Source organism: Lemur catta, chromosome X (genome assembly GCF_020740605.2).
Source record: "Lemur catta isolate mLemCat1 chromosome X, mLemCat1.pri, whole genome shotgun sequence".
Classification (NCBI taxonomy): domain Eukaryota; kingdom Metazoa; phylum Chordata; class Mammalia; order Primates; family Lemuridae; genus Lemur; species Lemur catta.
The window spans coordinates 11062124-11080979 of record NC_059155.1 but is presented as its reverse complement, the minus strand read 5'-3'; the positions used below and the strand labels follow the sequence as shown (position 1 = coordinate 11080979).

Genomic DNA, 18856 nt, shown 5'->3' with positions numbered 1-18856 from the left:
GATTTCAGGCCGGGCGCGGTGGCTCACGCCTGTAATCCTAGCTCTGGGAGGCCGAGGCGGGTGGATCGCTCGAGGTCAGGAGTTCGAGACCAGCCTGAGCAAGAGTGAGACCCCGTCTCTACTAAAAATAGAAAGAAATTATCTGGCCAACTAAAAATATATATACAAAAAATTAGCCGGGCATGGTGGCTCATGCCTGTAGTCCCAGCTACTCGGGAGGCTGAGGCAGTAGGATCGCTTAAGCTCAGGAGTCTGAGGTTGCTGTGAGCCAGGCTGATGCCACGGCACTCACTCTAGCCCGGGCAACAGAGCGAGACTCTGTCTCAAAAAAAAAAAAAAAAAAAAAAAAAAAGATTTCAAAGCAGCCATTATAAATATGTTCAAAGAACTAAAGGAGACCATGTCTGAAGAATTAAAGAAAGTATGATGACAATGGCTCGAGAATATCAATAAAGGGACAGAAATTATAAAAAGAACCAAATGGAAATTCTGAGGGTAAAAAGTACAATAACCAACATAAATTATTTAAAGGGACTCAACAGCACATTAGAGTTGGAAGAAGAAAGAATCAGCAAACTTGAAGATAGATCAATTATAGATTATGCAATCTGAAGAACAGAGCAGAAAAAATGAGGAAAAATGAACAGAGCCTCAGAGAAATATGGAAGGCCATCAAGTACACCAAAATATGTATACGAGGAGTATAAGACGGAGAGAAAGAGAGAAAAAAAAAGAGATAAAAAGAATATTCAAAGAAATTATGCTGAAAACTTTCCAGAATTGATGAAAAACATTAATCTACATATCTAAGCAGCTCAACAAACTCAAAATAGTATAAATGCAGAGAGATTCATAGCCAAACAAACTGTAGGGAAATTATTGAAAGGTGAAGAGAAGATCTTAAAAGTAAAGAGAGAAAATGATTTATCATGTATAAGAGAACCCCAATAACATTAAAAGCTGAATTCTCATCAGAAACAATGGAAACCAGAAGTCAGTGGGATGACATATTCAAAGTACTGAATGAAAGACTCAACTAAGAATCTTAACTTCAGTAAAACTGTCCTTAGGAAGAGAAGGTAAAATAAATACATTCCCAGATAAGCAAAAGCTGACAGAATTTGTAGTTAGCAGACCTTCCTTACAAGAAATACTAAGGAAAGTTCCTTAGGGTGAAAGCAAGTGATACCGGACAGTATTCTGAATTCACATGAAAAAGCACCGAGTGCTTATAAAGGTAACTATATAATTAATTATGAAGGACAGTATATTAGCATATTTCTTCTTCTTTCTATTCTTAACTGATTTAAAGAATAATTACATAAGCAATGCATATTTGTGCATAATTATATATATGTATATCATCAGTGGCCTTATATACAAATGTAAACTATTTGACGATAGCAGCACAAAGGAGGTGGATGGGAGCAAAGCTCTATTGGAGTAAGGAAATGATACCAGAGAGCCAGAGAGTAACTCAGACCCACAGTCATAGATGAAGACAATAAAAAATGGTAAATAAGAAGGTTAATACAGGAAACTATGTAAATATGTACTTGCTCTGCTTTCCTCTCTTGGCTTCCTCAAAAGATGTAACATTGCATAAAGTAATAATTACAGTAGTATATTAGATTTATAAATGTTATACTAGAAAATACATAACATAAAATGAAGGAACAGTAAAGGAGAGAAACAAAAACATGAAACATATAGAAAATAAAAAACTAGATAACAGATATAAATTCTACCATGTCAATACCATAAAGTGTGACTAGATTAAACAATCCAATCAAAAGACATATCAGATTGGATTTGTTTTAAATATCCAAATATGCTATCAATATTTATAGGAAACACACGTTAGATTCAAAGATACAAATAGATTGAAAGTTAAAGGATGGAAAAAGATATACTATGCAAACAGCAGCCATAAGAGAGCTGGGATGGTTATATTAATATTAGAAAAAATAGACTTGAACAAAAAAGTTTTATTAGATATAAAGAGGGACGTTTCATAATGATAGAGTCCATCAGGAAGATATAATAACTACATCCGTATATGGGCCTAACTACAGAGCCCCCAAAATACACAAAGCAAAAGCAAATAGAATTGAAGAGAGAAGTAGACAATTCAACAATGAGACTTCAATACCCCATTTTCACTAATGGAGATGATAACTTGGCAGAAGATCAACAAGGAAATAAAAGACTTGAAAAACACTATGAACTAAGTAGACCTGACTCACATGGAGAAAACTTCACCCAACAACAGCACGATACATATTCTTCTCAAGTGCACCTGCAGTATTCTCCAGGATAGACCATATGTTAGATCATTAAACAACTCTCAATGAATTTAAAAGCCTTGTAGTACAACTTGAAGTCTGGTAGACTGATACCTCCAAGTTTGTTCTTTTTACTTAAGATTGCTTTGGCTATACAAGGTCTTCTCTGGTTCCATACAAAGCATAGAATCGATCACTGTGCAGAGTTTTATCAACTGGAGTCTATTTATGGAAATGAGCAAAAAGAACAAGATGGGGAGCAGCCAGTCTGCAAGGAGATATCTGACAGCTCAGGCCCCAGGAGGTGAGTTATTTCTACACGTTTCCCAGTGATCGCCACATTAATCCAACCAGAATATCCCAGAACCACAAGGAGAGGAGCAAGCAGCTAGCCTTTCACCGAATACACCGAGGGTCAGTGTTGGCTCTGGCGGGGGAAGATGAGCAAAGCATCAAGATGAGCAGACCAAGTTTTGCAGAATATAACATGCCTATAACTTATGAGACAGAGTTAAGACTGATTTTTTTTTTCTGTTCCTGGGGAGTAAACTTAGTATATGCTCTAGCTTGTCATTACTATTAGAGAGGTAATGAGATCACACATTTCGTGGATGAAGGATGGGAGGATGGATGGATGGATGGAGCAGTTCTTTTTTTTTTTTTTTTTTTTGAGACAGAGTCTCGCTTTGTTGCCCAGGCTAGAGTGAGTGCCGTGGCATCAGCCTAGCTCACAGCAACCTCAGACTCCTCAGCTTAAGCGATCCTACTGCCTCAGCCTCCCGAGTAGCTGGGACTACAGGCATGTGCCACCATGCCTGGCTAATTTTTTCTATATAGATTTTTAGTTGGCCATATAATTTCTTTCTATTTTTAGTAGAGACGGGGTCTCGCTCTTGCTCAGGCTGGTCTCGAACTCCTGACCTCGAGCAATCCACCCTCCTCGGCCTCCCAGAGTGCTAGGATTACAGGCGTGAGCCACCGCGCCCAGCCAAGGATGGAGCAGTTCTTAACAAATGAATACTTTTAGCCACCACTAATTCTGCCAGACTTTGACTTCATTGAAAGTTTAATTTCACAAAGTGGAAAATTTAATTTTCAATCATAATCTCACAATTGCATCTTGATCAAGAACAAATAAAATAAAACTTATTCCTAAAAAAAATTTAAAAGGATTATTATCATATAAGGACGTTCTTCAACCACAATAGAATTAAATTAGAAATCATGGGTGATGTGCACTGTCTAGGGGATGGACACATTTGAAGCTCTGACTCAGGGGGGTAGGCGGGCAAGGGCAATATACATAACCTAAACTTTTGTACCCCCACAATATGCTGAAATAATAAAAAATTAAGTTAAATTTAAAAAAAAGAAATCAACAACCTAAGGAAATTTGGGAAATTCACAAATATGTGGAAATTAAATGACACACTTCAAAATAACAAGTAGGTAAAAGAAAAACATCACAAGGGGAATTAGAAAATATCTTGAAAGGATGAAAATGAAAACAAAATATACCAAGACTTACGGGATGAAGCTAAAGAAGTACTCATAGGGAAAATTGTATTCATAAATGCTTACATTAAAGTTGAAGAAAGATGTCAATTCCTACTTTAAAAAAATACAAAAACAAGAGCAAACTCAAAGCAAGCAGCAGGAAACAATAAAGATTAGAATGGAGGCCGGGCGCGGTGGCTCACGCCTGTAATCCTAGCACTCTGGGAGGCCGAGGCGAGCAGATGGTTTGAGCTCAGGAGTTCGAGACCAGCCTGAGCAAGAGCGAGACCCCGTCTCTACTAAAAATAGAAAGAAATTATACGGACAGCTAAAAATATATATAGAAAAATTAGCTGGGCATGGTGGCGTATGCCTGTAGTCCCAGCTACTCGGGAGGCTGAGGCAGGAGGATTGCCTGAGCCCAGGAGTCTGAGGTTGCTGTGAGCAAGGCTGACTCCACGGCACTCACTCTAGCCCAGGCAACAGAGTGAGACTCTGTCTCAAAAAAAAAAAAAAAAAAAAAAAAGATTAGAATGGAAATGAAATAGGAAGATAGGAAGAAAACAGAGAAAATCAGTAGAACCAGAAGCTGGTTCCTTGAAAAGAACAACAAAATTTAAGAAAACAATCAAACAATTCCATTTATAATAGCTTCAAAAATAAAATATTTCAGAATAAATTTAATAGAAGTACAAACAAGACTTTTATACCGAAAACTATAAAATATTGTTGAAGGAAATTATAGATGACCCAAGTAAATGGAAAGATGGTTGATCTTTGTGGATCAGAAGATTTAATATTGTTAAAATAGCAGTACTCCTAAATTGATTTACAGATTTGATACAGTCCCTATCAAAATACCAGCTGACTTTTCTGTAGTAATCAACAACCTGACCCTAAAATCCATATGAAAATGTCAGGGATATAGAATAGTCAAAACAATCTTGAAAGAGAAGAAAGTTGGAGGACTTATATTAATACTTCCCTACAGTAATCTATAGTATAGCTATAGTAATCAAGACAGTATGATATCGGTATAAGGAATAGACATATATATCAATGGAACAGTCAAGAAATATACCCTTATATTTTTGGTCACTGGATTTTTGCCAAAGGTGCCAAGGCAACAGGTCAATGGGGAAAAGAACAGACTTTTTTTTTCTCTTTTTTTTAGAGATGGGGTCTTGCTTTGTCTCCCAGGCTGGAGTGTAGTGGCATGATCATAGCTCACTACAGTGTCGGTGTCGAACTCCTAGGCTTAAGGGATCCTCCTGCCTTAGCCCCCTGAGTAGCTGGGATGACAGGTGTGCACCACCACACCCAGCTAAATTTCTTTATTTATTTTATTTTATTTATTTATTTTTTTTGGAGACAGGTCTTGTTGTGTTGCCCAGGTTGGTCTTGAACTCCTGGCCTTAAGTGATCCCTGTGCCTCAGCCTCCTGCGTTGCTAGTATTACAGGTGTGAGCCACCATGCCTGGCTCAAGAAAAGTCTTTTGAGTAAATGGTGCTGGGACAACTGGATATCCACATGCAATAAAATAAAATTGAGTCCCCACTTCACACTATACACAAAATTTAACTCCAAATGACTCACAGATCTAAATGTAAGAGCTAGAACTATAAAAATCTTAGAAAAAACATGGGAGTATTATATCTTTGTGACCTTGGATTATGCTATAGTTTCTTAGCTATGACACCAAGGTTTCATATATTGGGCCAGGCATAGTTAATGGCTCATGCCTATAATCCTAGCACTTTGGAAGGCTGAAGCAGGTGGATCGCTTGAGCCCAGGAGTTTCAATTTGCAGTGAGCTATGATGACAACCACTGCACTCTAGCCTGGGCAACAGAGCAAGAACCTGTCTCAAAAAAGAAAAAAAGTTAAATTGGCCTGCATAAAAATTACAAATGTTAGAGCTACAAAGGACACTATCAAGAAAATGAAAAGACCACCCACAGGATGGGAGAATAACTTTGGAGATATTATATTTGATAAGGGATTGGTATCCAGAATATATAGAAACTATTACAACTCACTAATAAAAAGACAAACAACCTAATTAAAAATATGTAAATGATCTGTATAGAAATATCTTTTTTTTTTTTTTGAGACAGAGTGTCGCTTTGTTGCCCTGGCTAGAGTGAGTGCCATGGCGTCAGCCTTGCTCACAGCAACCTCAAACTCCTGGGCTTAAGCGATCCTACTGCCTCAGCCTCCCGAGTAGCTGGGACTACAGGCATGTGCCACCATGCCTGGCTAATTTTTTTTTATATATATATTTTAGTTGGCCAGCTAATTTGTTTCCATTTTTAGTAGAGACGGGGTCTCACTCTTGCTCAGGTTGGTCTCGAACTCCTGACCTCGAGTGATCCACCCGCCTCGGCCTCCCAGAGTGCTAGGATTACAGGCGTGAGCCACCACGCCCAGCCTGTATAGAAATATCTTTACAGAAGATAAACAAATGACCAATAAGTACATGAAAAGATGCTCAACATCACTAGTCATTAAGGAAATGCAAATCAACCAAAATGAGCTGCTACTTCACACCCACTAGGATGGCTGTAATCAAAAAGATGGACGATAACAAGTGCCAGTGAGGATGTGGCAAAATTGGAACCCTCATGCATGGCAGGTATAAATGCAAAGTGTTGCAGCTGCTTTGGAAAACAGTCTGGCAGTTCCACAAAACATTAAACAGTTACTGCATGACCCAGTAGTTCACAGAACATTAAACAGTTACTGCATGATCCAGTATACCCAAGAAAACTAAAAGCATACATCCATATAAAAACTTCTATACAAATGTTTATAGCAGCATTATTAACAGTAGCCAAAAAGTGGAAGCAACCTAAATGTCCGTCAGCTGATGAATGGGTAAGTAAAATGTGGCCTAACTGTACAATGAAATATTATTCAGCTATAGAAAGGAATGAAATACTGATACATGCTACAACGTGGATGAACCTTGCAAACATTATATTAAGGGAAAGAAACCAGATACAAAAGACTACATATTACTTGATTCCATTTATATGAAATGCCTAGAATAGGCAAATCTATAGGGACAGAAAGTAGATTAGTGGTTGCATAGAGGTAGGTGGAGGCATAGAAAGTGACTGCTAATGGGTAGGAGGTTTCTTTAGGGATGATGCAAATTTTCTAAACAGATTGTGGTGATGGTTACACAACTCTGTGAGTGTACTGAAACCACTGAATTGTAGACTTTAAATTAATTTGTCATTTTTATCTCAACAAAGATGTTTAAAAATGTATCAGCTGGAAGAAGTACATATGTACTGTAAAAAGGACCATGTTTTTTAATCTTTATTCCTGACTTAAACATAGCAGACAACATCTGTGGAATAAGCGAGTAAAAAAATAATGAAATATCCTAATCTGAGTACAGCATTCTCTGTCTTGGTTAGTGAAATAGTAAACTGATGTGGTCAAACATAGAAACCTCCCAAAAAGCATTTTGAAGGAGCAGAAGCATGGTGTATGTGTGTGTTTTGAGAAAATGTAAAATAACTAAAAGAGAAAATTCAAAATGCACCTACCTATAAAATGACAGACAATGGAGGAATATGATAGAGCAAAAAGAAATGAGAAGAAACTATGTAGTTGGAAAAAGAATTACTACTATGTAAAACCCCTAATTAATCTTTTCTAAATGAGTGGATACAAGTCTGGTATGAGAATCGGCTCTTAGAGGGAAGAGCCAGACTCTCTGGAGAGGTATAGAACCAATAAGTAAAATCTGCTTATTTTTTCTCATTCACATAATGGTTGTTTTTTGATTGCCTCTTATGTTAACATTTTGTTTCCTCATCCTCATCTAGCACAGTTAGTTAAGCTGCCTTCTGTCAAGGAGCTTATACTTTTGTACGGTGCTTTAAGACACACACACACACACACACACACACACACACACAGGGTACAAAGTGATGCATGTCATGAGAGAATGCTGAAGTGCTATAAGAATTTAGGCATGCAGTGTTAGGGAGGAGAAGGGGATTCCAGTCAAAAGGAGCAGCATAAGAAATCACAGGGCATCCAGTTTGGTGTTTGTGAAGGGAATAATGAGAGATAAAACTAGGGTTAAATTAAGTCCCAGCTCTGCTACTTACTAGCTACATTGAGATAGTTACTTAACCTCTTCCTGAGCATCCGCTTAAAACAGTGGAGATAGATAGTAATACCACCTACTTCAGGGTTATTGGGGGTATTAGATGAGACAATACACATTAAGCAATCTCATGCTGTCTGGCACACAGTAAGTGCTCAATAAATGTTTCCTATGTTTTCACATGGAAAAGTTTGAGTGCGAACCTAAGACATATGAGCTTTTATTTTTTGGGAGCAATAAACATCAAATCGAGGAGTACCATAATTAGAGCAATGCTTTTAGGAAAATTAACTTGGCAGTGAGTGATCTGGAGTGAGAGAAGGGGAGACCAGAGACTGGAGGAAGCCATTGCAATAGTCCAGGAGAGATAACGAGAGCTTGAATTTGACTATTGATAGCATATAAAATTACTATATAAAACTGTATAATAATTGGTAACAGTTTGCTGGTGTTGTAACACATATAGGAAACATAGGAGAGGGAGCAGATTTGAAGGTTAAATTGAAAGGTTGGCTTGATACATACTGAGTTTGAGATACCAGTGGACCTCCAGGAAGAAATGTGTTGACAGGCAGTTAGAAATTTAGTACTGGAGGTCAGGGCTTGGGAGAAAGTGGGAATTGTTGTCCAGAGGTTGTAGCCAAAAGTTTGTATGAGATTACCAAAGAGAAGAAATACAGGGACAGAAGAGAAGATAGTTAAGGACAGAACCCTCAGAGGTGGGAAAATGAAAAGAAAGCAAATAATATGACTTTAATTGCCTTTCATAAAACTTTGTCATTGATATCTAGTATTATACCCCTTTCTTTCATTCCTGCCAACTTATTGTTTTACTATCTTCCTCGATACCACAGCTAAATGGACCATCTGTAGTGCCCTTATACATGTTTAAAGATGAATATATTTGTTCTTACATGGCCCCTAAGTCCTTTTGCTTTTCCCCTGAGGCCAACACAACAAGTTGTATTAAGATAGACCAGTTGTATTTCTGAAGAACATGTGGGGCATTATAAGAAGCTAAGGTTTGATTTGTCTTCTCAGAAATTGCAGAGAAATACGGACAGCCTTGAGGCTAAAAATATGCCTGACTCTTTCTCATTGAAAATTTGAAAGTTGATTTTTACCTTGAAATTTCTTTGTTATCCAGAGAGAGGGCAGAATAGTTAGTTGTAAGGTTAAAATAGAGTTCCTGTCCTGCTGCATAATATAAAATTACCTTTGGATTTGTCTGGTGACATTTTGTTAGTTCCTTCAACCATCAGTGCATATAGCAGCCAAAAATGGAAAGTGATTTAAGGCCATTACCCTGGGCTATCCTGAAGAACAGAGAGAGTGCCGGCTTCTGCCTGAGCACTGGGAGTTCTTTGGTCACAAAGGGAAATGACTTGAATTGGCCGATTTACTTTCTTTGTTTCTGACTAGGGCCCTGTGTTTTAATTAACTTTTACAAGTGAATAATGGGCAATAGCCACAATCCAGTGGGCTGGCAAAGAATTGTACGGTGCTTTGCTGCAATATAAAAAGTGTGTATTTAAGTCCTTGATACTGGAAAGTTTTGTGACGCTGTAAAATTAACAAACTGGCTCTATTCTCCACATACTCCACTAGGCTTTTTATGCCCTTTTAATCTCATTCTTAAATTAGGGGCTTTTGTGTGTGTTTTGTTTGTCTTCCTTTACTTGCGCATTTAGGAAACATTTAACTCAGGTTGGTTTGAATCCTATTTTTAGAATTCTTACCAAGGTAAACCTAGTCCTGCTATATCCAGATGCTGCCCGGCCCCTACGCACCTTTCACCTTCACCTCTCTCAGTTGCGAACTCAGCCAATTGCATGAGCAAAGGGGTTGAGGCTTGGGTGTAAAGTTTTATTCCTAACCTGAAATGATCTGTGAGTAACATCTAGAGGCAATGTTAATATGGGAAATTTGAGGAGGGGCTCCATAGACTAAGAACATAATTAGTCTGTATTGTGATAGCTTACAATTTAATTTCCTCTTCTTGCTGTAACTACAGGTGGTTCCTAGGCGAGGAACCTGTGGAGAAACAAAGAAGGCTCCAGAATGAGCTGATAATACCTCCTTTACATTATTCTGTGCCTGGTCCTTACAAGAGGGTAGAGGCAGCTGTTGCCTACCCAGAAGGGGAGAACAGCCATGATAAATCCAGTTCGGAGAGAAATACACCACCATACCTTTCCCCAGAATACCCAGAAGCAAACAAGAGTACAGGTCAGAGTAGGGATGTTCCAGTTCTGTATCTGGGGGCCCAAGACCAACGCCATGGGTCCTTGCTTCCTGAAGAATTAGAAGATCAGATGCCAAGATTAGTAGCAGAAGAATTTAACAGAGATAGCACAAATATAAACAAAGAAGACATGAACAAGGGACCTTTTGTAGCTGTCGTCGGTGTTGCCAAAGGTGTGCAAGATTCAGGAGCTCCCATTCAGCTTATCCCTTTTCACAAAGAGGGGCTTGCTGAGAGACGAAGAGAAGCAGCTGAGTCCTGGAACCCAGTGCCTTATTCTTCTGTGGCCTCTGCTGCAGTCCCCGCTGCAGCCATTGGAGAGAAAGGAAGAGGCAACGAGGAGAGTGGAGGTCGTAATACACCAAAGGTGAAGAACCAGAGAGAGCTGGAAGAATTGAAGAGAACTACAGAAACATTGGAACGTGTTTTGGCCGAAAGGAATTTGTTTCAGAAAAAGGTTAAGGCAATACCTTACTGGGGATAAGAGATCATTGTAACCAAGGGACCGGGGCATTGGGGCTCTAATGGTTTCATGTTCTGAGGCCTTTAAACAGTTCATTGAACTATTCTGTGGTGTATTTCAGGTGGAATGAACCATAATAGGCTTCTTTCCCATATTTTGGGATTGAAAAGGTCCATAAGTAAAGGAGTATGTATAGTGGAATCACAGGGTGGTTATATTAGGAAGAGTTTTGGGCAGTTTCTTTAGCTTTCAGTAGTGTGTGGGGACATTGAATTTCTGTTTCTTGGCCTGCAGGTGGAGGAGTTAGAACAGGAGAGGAATCACTGGCATTCTGAATTCAAGAAAGTCCAACATGAATTGGTGGCCTACAGTACCCAGGAGACGGAAGGCTTGTATTGGAGCAAGAAACACATGGGTTATCGCCAGGCTGAATTCCAGATTCTGAAAGCTGAGCTAGAAAGAACCAAAGAGGAAAAGCAAGAATTAAAAGACAAACTGAAACAGACAGAGACACACCTGGAAATGCTGCAGAAGGCCCAGGTCTCCTATCGGACCCCAGAGGGAGATGACCTAGAAAGGTTAATTACTAGGGTTTAGTTATCAGCTTGTGAGTGCTAATGGGAAGCATCCCTTAGGACCCCCAGTTACTCGTCATAAACAAGGAGGAAGCCTTAATTCATAGGCCACCAAGGACTAATTACTTCTTAGAAAGCTACAGCCAGTCTCCCTGTGCTTGGTGGCATTGTGCTTTCTTCTTTGTTTCCAGCTAATGGAAACATAATTGTTGAGAGATGTAGGCCCAATTTGAAGGGGCTTCATTTTATTCTGTTGGCTAATGACTTCATATCATCTCTTCTTCTGCCCCCTCACTCCATTATACAGGGCTTTGGCACAGCTTACGCGGCTGCGTATCCACGTCAGCTATCTCCTTACTTCTGTCCTCCCTCACTTGGAGCTTCGAGAGATCGGGTATGACTCAGAACAAGTGGATGGGATCCTGTACACAGTGCTGGAGGCAAATCACATTCTGGACTGAGCAGCAGACTCTGTGACTCTTCTGTACCCTTCTCTTCTCTACCCTACTCTCCTCTTCTTCTCTCTTCTCCTCCCCCCCACCCCACATCTCTCTCTAGATTCTCTCTCACCTTTTTGCCTTATATAGAGATTCTTCGTATAAATCCTGGCTCTTAATCAGTCTGCTTCTTGTTCAGTTTTGGTATGGAGAAAGAGACCAGTTAAATAGGCTTTCAAGAGTCTAGGAGCAGAAAAGCAATAGTCACCAAGCTAGGTGACCCAAAAGCTTTAATTTTCATGACCTAGATACTTGGCCTATTTCGTATCCTTTCTAAAATGGTTTATATTCATTTAGGTTAAATCAGTCAACAAATACTGGGTCCAAAGTACCAGGTGTTTTGGGATAAACCAAGAAGTGTAATTCAACAGTTTCAACCTTCAAAGATCTAACGATCTAGTTGGAAATACAGGACATATACCAAGTTAACTATACACAGAAGTGTCTGATGTGTACAAGTGAGTGGTACAAACATGACATAGGAGATCTTGGGTGGGGGGAATTTCAAGGAAGGCATGACACCAGAAATGGGACCTAAATTGAGGTTTAAAGAATGAGCATGACCACACTGTTAAGGAGTGTTCTTTAGGTGTTAGGGCTATGGTTGATGTTTTTTCCTTCTTCCTATCTTCCTGCCTTTTTCAAATTTTCTATAATAAATGTTGTTCTTTTTACATTGGGAAAAATAAAATGTTTTTAAAAATATCAAGTAGGCTTGGATTTGGATATCAAATGAGAGACTTGTGAAAATATAAGGTAAGGTTATATTTGTAATTTATGTTACTGTTAGCATTACCTCTGGAAGAACAGCATAAACAAAGGCTCGGGAGAATTCAGAATGTGAAAAATGCGTTTGGTAGGAGTGGTCGGGTAATGTAAAGGGAACTAAGGTTAAATCATGACCCACCTACCACCCACCCCCCTTGGCATTTGCATTTTAATAAGGGATTCTTGGGGAAAAAAACTTCAAGGCTCAAATTTTGAAAATATGTATCATAAAATTGTGGAATTTCGGGTATAGTGGAAGTATTTTAGAGCAAGATCGTCTCTCTGATGTCCCTCAGAATACACCTACCTGCTTTTCAGGCTAGTGAGGGGTAGACATCGTACTATCAAAAATAGTAAAACTTATACTCTTATAAAAGGAGACATTTTATTTATTCATTGCTTTATTATATTTATGTAGCACATACTCTCCAACAAGTTCAAGGTACTCTTCAAAAGACGTTGAACAACAAACACATAAAAATACACCAACAGTAAAAAATAGGAAGCAGAGGAGAAACAATAAAAGGCAGGTGGGATCAAACAATGGCAAAAGGACTAGCTAGTCCAGAGGAAATGTTTTGGACAGTCATTCTGTTTCTCCTTTGCAGAATTACTCCAGAAGACTTTTCCAAATGTACTTTACCTCCTTTGAAAGGAGGCCCATCATAGATACCCCAGTAAGACTGTAGGAACAAGGGGAGGCCAGAGCCAGGCTTCACCATCAGAATGAGTACTTAACGATATCCCCTGGCCCCTTACCCTCCACCTCCCCCAGCTCTAGCTTGTCACATGATTAATTTTCTTGTTAGACATTTGGATTACAATAGTCAAGGCCCCAATTTTCTAAATGTAAATACTACTGAGGGAAGGGGAGCATATTCAGTCATTCTCTCAGTGACGCTTGTTCGTCAGCTCTTCAGATGGGGCCCGTGAGGGTGAGACTGTGCACAGAGATGGATAATATGGATGGGAGTCTGGTGGAGGGAAAACTTCAGAGCACTGAAGGTTCAGCCTGTGTGAGTGAGTGTTGAATGAGCAAGCGGGCAGAGTAGGAAGGAGAAGAGACAGTTGGGCTTTAAAGGGAAAAAGGTGGAAGAAATTTAACTCATCTTTGCTAGTGCTTACTCTCAACCCGTGGTGCTGACCCCACACTGCTTGTACAAGCACCAGCTACCTGTGTGAGTCCATTCACTTCAATACCAGAGCTACCTCTTTGTTACCTATTTGCTATGAAACCATACCAGCGTGAGGTCTCTTTGACTAGTGTTAAATGCCACTGTGGAGAGTTGAAAAGTGTCCCGGCCTTTCCAGAGTTTATGATCTAGTGTGGAGGCAAGAGACATCGAGAAGAAAAAAGCGGGTGTCTCCTCCTAGCTTTCGTGTTAGGTTAACATAATCGTAATTCTCCTTTCAAATATCTCTCGCATTTGCCTTTGAACTTTCTATTGCCATTAGCAACATTTACACCCTTATTACCTCACGCCTTGGATCATTTAAATAAAATTATTTAAATTGAACACATAAACTGCCATGTGAGTTGTATTTAACTCATTCTAGTTTTGAGCCCAGGGCCTCGTGAAGCATGTATAACTAATACTTCTCTTTACCTTGGGAGCCGCGTGGTGTGCAGGCAGCTCACGCTGCCATGCTGTAGCATATGTGTTACATGATGGGTGGCCCCCTGGGCAAAACCCTGCAGTTGGTTAATGAAAATCTTACTTGTTGATGTTCTTATTGTTACAATTAATATTGACAATCTAATTGCGTATAACTCACAGAAAACAAAAAATTTTTCATTAAATTAGAAAGGATCATTTTGTTTTTGAAGTTTTTATTCTATTTTCATAATAAAACACCGTGGGCCCAAGGGAAAAAAAATTTTTTTCTAGCGTGGCAGTCAAATTATTTAAATTAAGTGATCTCATGGCCTCCCTCCCTCCTATTCTCCCTGCTTAATCTATCTTACTCTGTGTCACTAAGTTGTGTTTAACAACTTCATCAGGTTATGCCTCTGCTCAAAGACTTGCTAGGGTTCCCAATTGCCCACCAAATGCGATACAAATTCCCCAGCATGGTGTGCAAAGCCCTTTGTGATCTGGCCTCAACCTCCCTTTCTAGACTCATTTTGCAACATTCCAAGCACAAGCCACATTCCGTCCAAACTAAACTATTTTTCAGTTTCTGAACACATTTTAAGATTTTCTGCTGGGCGTGGTGGCTCATGCCTGTAATCCCAGCACTTTGGGAAGTTGGGGTAGGAGGAGCTGTTGAGATCAGCGTGGGCAACGTAGCGAGACCCCCTGTCTCTACAGAAGATTTAAAAACATATATATTTTTTCTCTTTCACCTTTACCATTTCATTCCCTTTGCCTGGAATGTTTTCCCTCATCATCTTCCCTTTGGCTCAAATGCCAACTTTTTTCTGCAAATTCCTCTGATTAACTCAGCTAAACATGATATTTCTCTTTCACCACTTAAGTTTTGTCATTTGTAAGGCTCTTATCACAAGCTTCCTTGTACTATGTTCCCTATTAGAAGCTCCAGGTTCAGATATTCAACTGCCTACTTGACATTTACACTTACATGTCTCACTAGCATTTCAAATAAAACATGTTAAACAGTGACATACCGTGGGACTGTCCCTCCCGCTCCCCAGTTTTACTTGTCTTAGAAAATGGCACCTACACCTACCCAGTTGCTTAAGCTAGAAACCTGGAAGTCATCCTTAATTTTCCTTTTCTCTCCCCCACATCCAGCCTGTCAACAAGTCTGTCAGTTCTATCTCCAAAGTATGTCTTGATTCTACTCACTTTTACCACAGCTACCTTAGTCCAAACTGCCATCATCTCCCCTGGATTTTTATAACTCCTGACTGGAGTCCTTGCACCCACTCTTGTTCTCACAATTGCTGTATAACTGCAGACAGTGATTTTTTAAAATAATACAAATCAGATCATGTGATACCTCTGTTTAAAGCCCTTAAATGACTTCTTGTTGCTCTTGAAATCCAAACCCCTCACAATGTCCTGCAAGACTCCTGCCTACTTCTACTTTGTCTCATGAGACTCTTCATCATATACCGTTTTCCCCCTGGCTCACTGTGATTTTCCCACTGAAACATGTCAAGCTTTTACTTACCTCAGAACTTTTACCCCTACTGTTGCTGCTCCTGGGGCACTTTTTTTTTTTTTTTGAGACAGTCTCACCCTGTTGTCTGGGCTAGAATGCGGTGGCATCATCATAGCTCACTGCAGCCTCAAACTCCTGGGCTCAAGCCATCCTCCTGCCTTAGCCTCCCAAGTAGCCGTGACTACAGGCACACACAATGAATGACACCTAGCTAATTTTTCTATTTTTTTGTAGAGATATCTCGCTCTTGTTCAGGCTGGTCTCGAACTCCTGAGCTCAAGCAATCCTCCAGTCTCGGCCTCCCAGAGTGCTAGGATTACAGGCGTGAGCCACCACACCTGGCCCTGGAACACTCTTTACCCATACTGCTCCCTCCCCTGTAGTGCTCCCATCTCCAGTCTTGGCGTGGCTGGCTATCCTTATCCTTCAGGTCTTGTTATAAGTGTCCCTTCCTCAGACAGGCCTTTCCTGGCAGCCTTTTGTCCCTAGCTACCCTTTCATTCTATCACTGTTTCCTGTTTTCTTCAATTCATAGCACTTTTCACAATTTATAGTTATATATTTGGTCATTTACTTGCACTTAGCAGGTATTAATTGGGTACCTACTGTGTGCTATATGATATACAGTGGTAAAGGCAACACACTTGCTCTCTGTCTGCCTCCTTCACTAATAAGTTCCATGAGGGGGAAGGGTCATGCCTGTTTTTGCCAACCACTGTATTCTAGAGCTTATCACAGTACCTGGGATATAGTAAGTATTCAACAAATGATTGTTAATGAATGAGTAAATGGTGGGAACTGTGTTTTGTTCATTCTTCATCTACCTCTGGAGCCTAAAACAGTGCCTTGTTCATAGAAGTGGTTGGATAAATACAGTATGAATGAGGGATAGAAGAATCCTGGACATTAAACTTGGAAAATGAAAGACTGAGACAATAAATGCTACAGGTTATAAGGGGCCATCATTGTGAGCTGGAGTGCCTTAGTGTTTCTCTTTAGCTGATCTTTGCTATGAATAGTTAAAAAGGCTACCAAAGGAGAAAGGGAATGTGGTCATTCCTTACTACACATATTCTTAATATTATCAAAATGAGGCTCCCTAACATGCATTTTTTGTAGAGGTACGGTCTCGCTGTGTTCTCCAGGCTGGTCTCAAACTCCTGGCCTCAAGCAATCCTCCTGCCTTTGCCTCCCAAAGTGCCGGGATTATGGGCATGAGCCACCGTGCCCATCCTTTAGCATGCAATTTTTAAATACTTAGAATGACAGAAGGTAACCAGGAGAAGGCTGTAGAGACCAGATTTTGAGAGTGAAAACTAAAAGGAGAAAAAATTCTGAGAAGGCTTCTGTTCACTTTTTCTGAGAGTGGTGATAGTTTACGTCAAGAGAAGAAGGAGGAGCTATCCACAAACAAAGGACAGACAAAACAAGTCTCAAGGAAACAAGTTCTGGGCACACATTAAGAGGTCAGTACATCAAGACGAACGAATGGGCACCTGCCAGAGGACTAGGCCAGACATGTTGTGGCCCCGGGGGACAGGAAGATTTGCTTGTCCAGGTTCAGTGATTACAAATCATCTGAGCTAAAAATTTATAGGCAGAGGCTTCATTAGCAAGCTCTTAGTTCTCACATGCAATCTCCAGGTAGAATTCTTTAGGATTCTGTACTGTGAATTAGAACCCTTTTCTGTAGTACTTTATTAGGACTGAAACATGGGGGTCTACTCAGGAGTGCTGGTGTGAGCTCAGGCTAAGTCAAGTGTAATTTTCCCAAAAGAATGACTTATGCTTTATGACAAGGACATCCTTAACTCATGACTTATATTAGGCAGAGAGAACATTCAGGAACTATACTTTCCAAATCAAAATTTAAGGCATATGTTTGGATTAATAAACTAAATAATTGGAAAAAGAGCTGAATCAGATAGTCTTGTATATATGAAAGCGTTAGTCATTGAGACATAAATAGCATTCATTTTCTAATGAAAAATAAAATCTGCAGAAGAAATTTATTTTGTTACTCGCCTCCAGCCCTAAGCCCAAAGTTTTGATGTTCATCACCAGAAATCCCCAACCCACTTTTAGATAAAATAGTGCAAATGTTTTTGGATACTTTCTACGTGCCAAACACTTTCTATAAATCTGCCCATTGTGTGGTCAGGGGCAGGCAAGATGACTTTAGTCAGGGGCTCAGGAAAGTGTTCCCAGAAGTTCTGGTCTTCAAGATAGGCCCTGGAAACTGGAAGGACTGTAAAGGTGGAGTTGTGTGGGAAGGGTTTTCCAGGTGAGCAAAGTCACAGAAGTGAGTAGAGGTAAATACAGGAACACCCAAGAGTAAATTATCCAATTTGGAGCATAAGGAACAGAATGGAGCCTATACTAAATCTGCTTAACAGTAGGAAAGTGGCTATTGAAATCTCCCCAATTGTCCTTGAATTTGGGACATTAACCCCAGTCTGTAGTTGCCTTAGACTGGACTTTTTTTCTCTAGCAATGGGACCTGGTTAATCGTGGTTCTCTTCCACCCCAGATTTCCACAGATCTGGATGAAGGCAACAGAGCCATCACCATCCCTCTCCTCTCCAGCATCTCAAGTCTGCTTTTCCCCTGGCTTCTGTTAGAAGAATCTTAGGAGTGGGAGCCTATCTGAGGTCTTCAAGGTATTTAGACATTTGGGAAGAATCTTGAGACGTTTTGGCCTGGGAAAGACTATCTCTTGCTAATGTAGATTCAAATATGCTATATAAAATACACTTTGTTGTCTGCCCCCATCCTTCAAAGACACACATTTTGGTGTGACTTTGACCCTATCCTTTAGGTCACCAATATACTTAGGTAATAACAGTTAATCATTTGTTAGGACCTACTATATGCCGTGACCACACTGAGAGGCAGGTGTCATCCTCATTTTATGGATGAGAAAACTAAAGTGTAGAGAATTGAAGTGGCTTTCCCAAGGCCACCCAGCTAGAGGGTGCAGAGGCAAAATCCAAACCCAGATGTGTCCAACTCCAGAGCCCAAGCTCTCTGCCCATTACACCATATTGCCTGTCTTGAAAATTATTAGTCTCATCTTCTTCCTTTTGATGGGAAAATGCTAAAACTAGCCCACATTAATAGGAATTTCCAAGGAAGAAAGTTCCACGAACCACACAATGTTTAACTGCCCTCATGATCAGGAAATTGTTCACTTATGTAACAAATATCCCTCCAAAGAACGTAGAAATTCATTTCCTCTTGACTGGGTTTTTCACTCAGGGCTGTTGC

At 39.9% G+C, this 18856-nt stretch overlaps 1 protein-coding gene across 3 annotated transcripts in view; it reads left to right on the top strand.

The window, feature by feature from the left end:
- The window catches only part of MORC4 (MORC family CW-type zinc finger 4), a 54379-nt gene extending 42269 nt beyond the window's left edge, over positions 1-12110 (top strand). For 2 of the 3 annotated variants that reach the window (XM_045537906.1, XM_045537908.1), the window contains 3 exons: positions 9927-10614; positions 10915-11198; positions 11503-12110. In XM_045537906.1, the coding sequence (XP_045393862.1) occupies positions 9927-10614; positions 10915-11198; positions 11503-11656 (1126 nt within the window). In that variant the 3' untranslated portion in view covers positions 11657-12110. The remainder of the gene's footprint in view (positions 1-9926; positions 10615-10914; positions 11199-11502) is intronic. The other variant, XM_045537907.1, reaches the window with a different exon arrangement.
- Positions 12111-18856: the final 6746 nt, after the last annotated feature.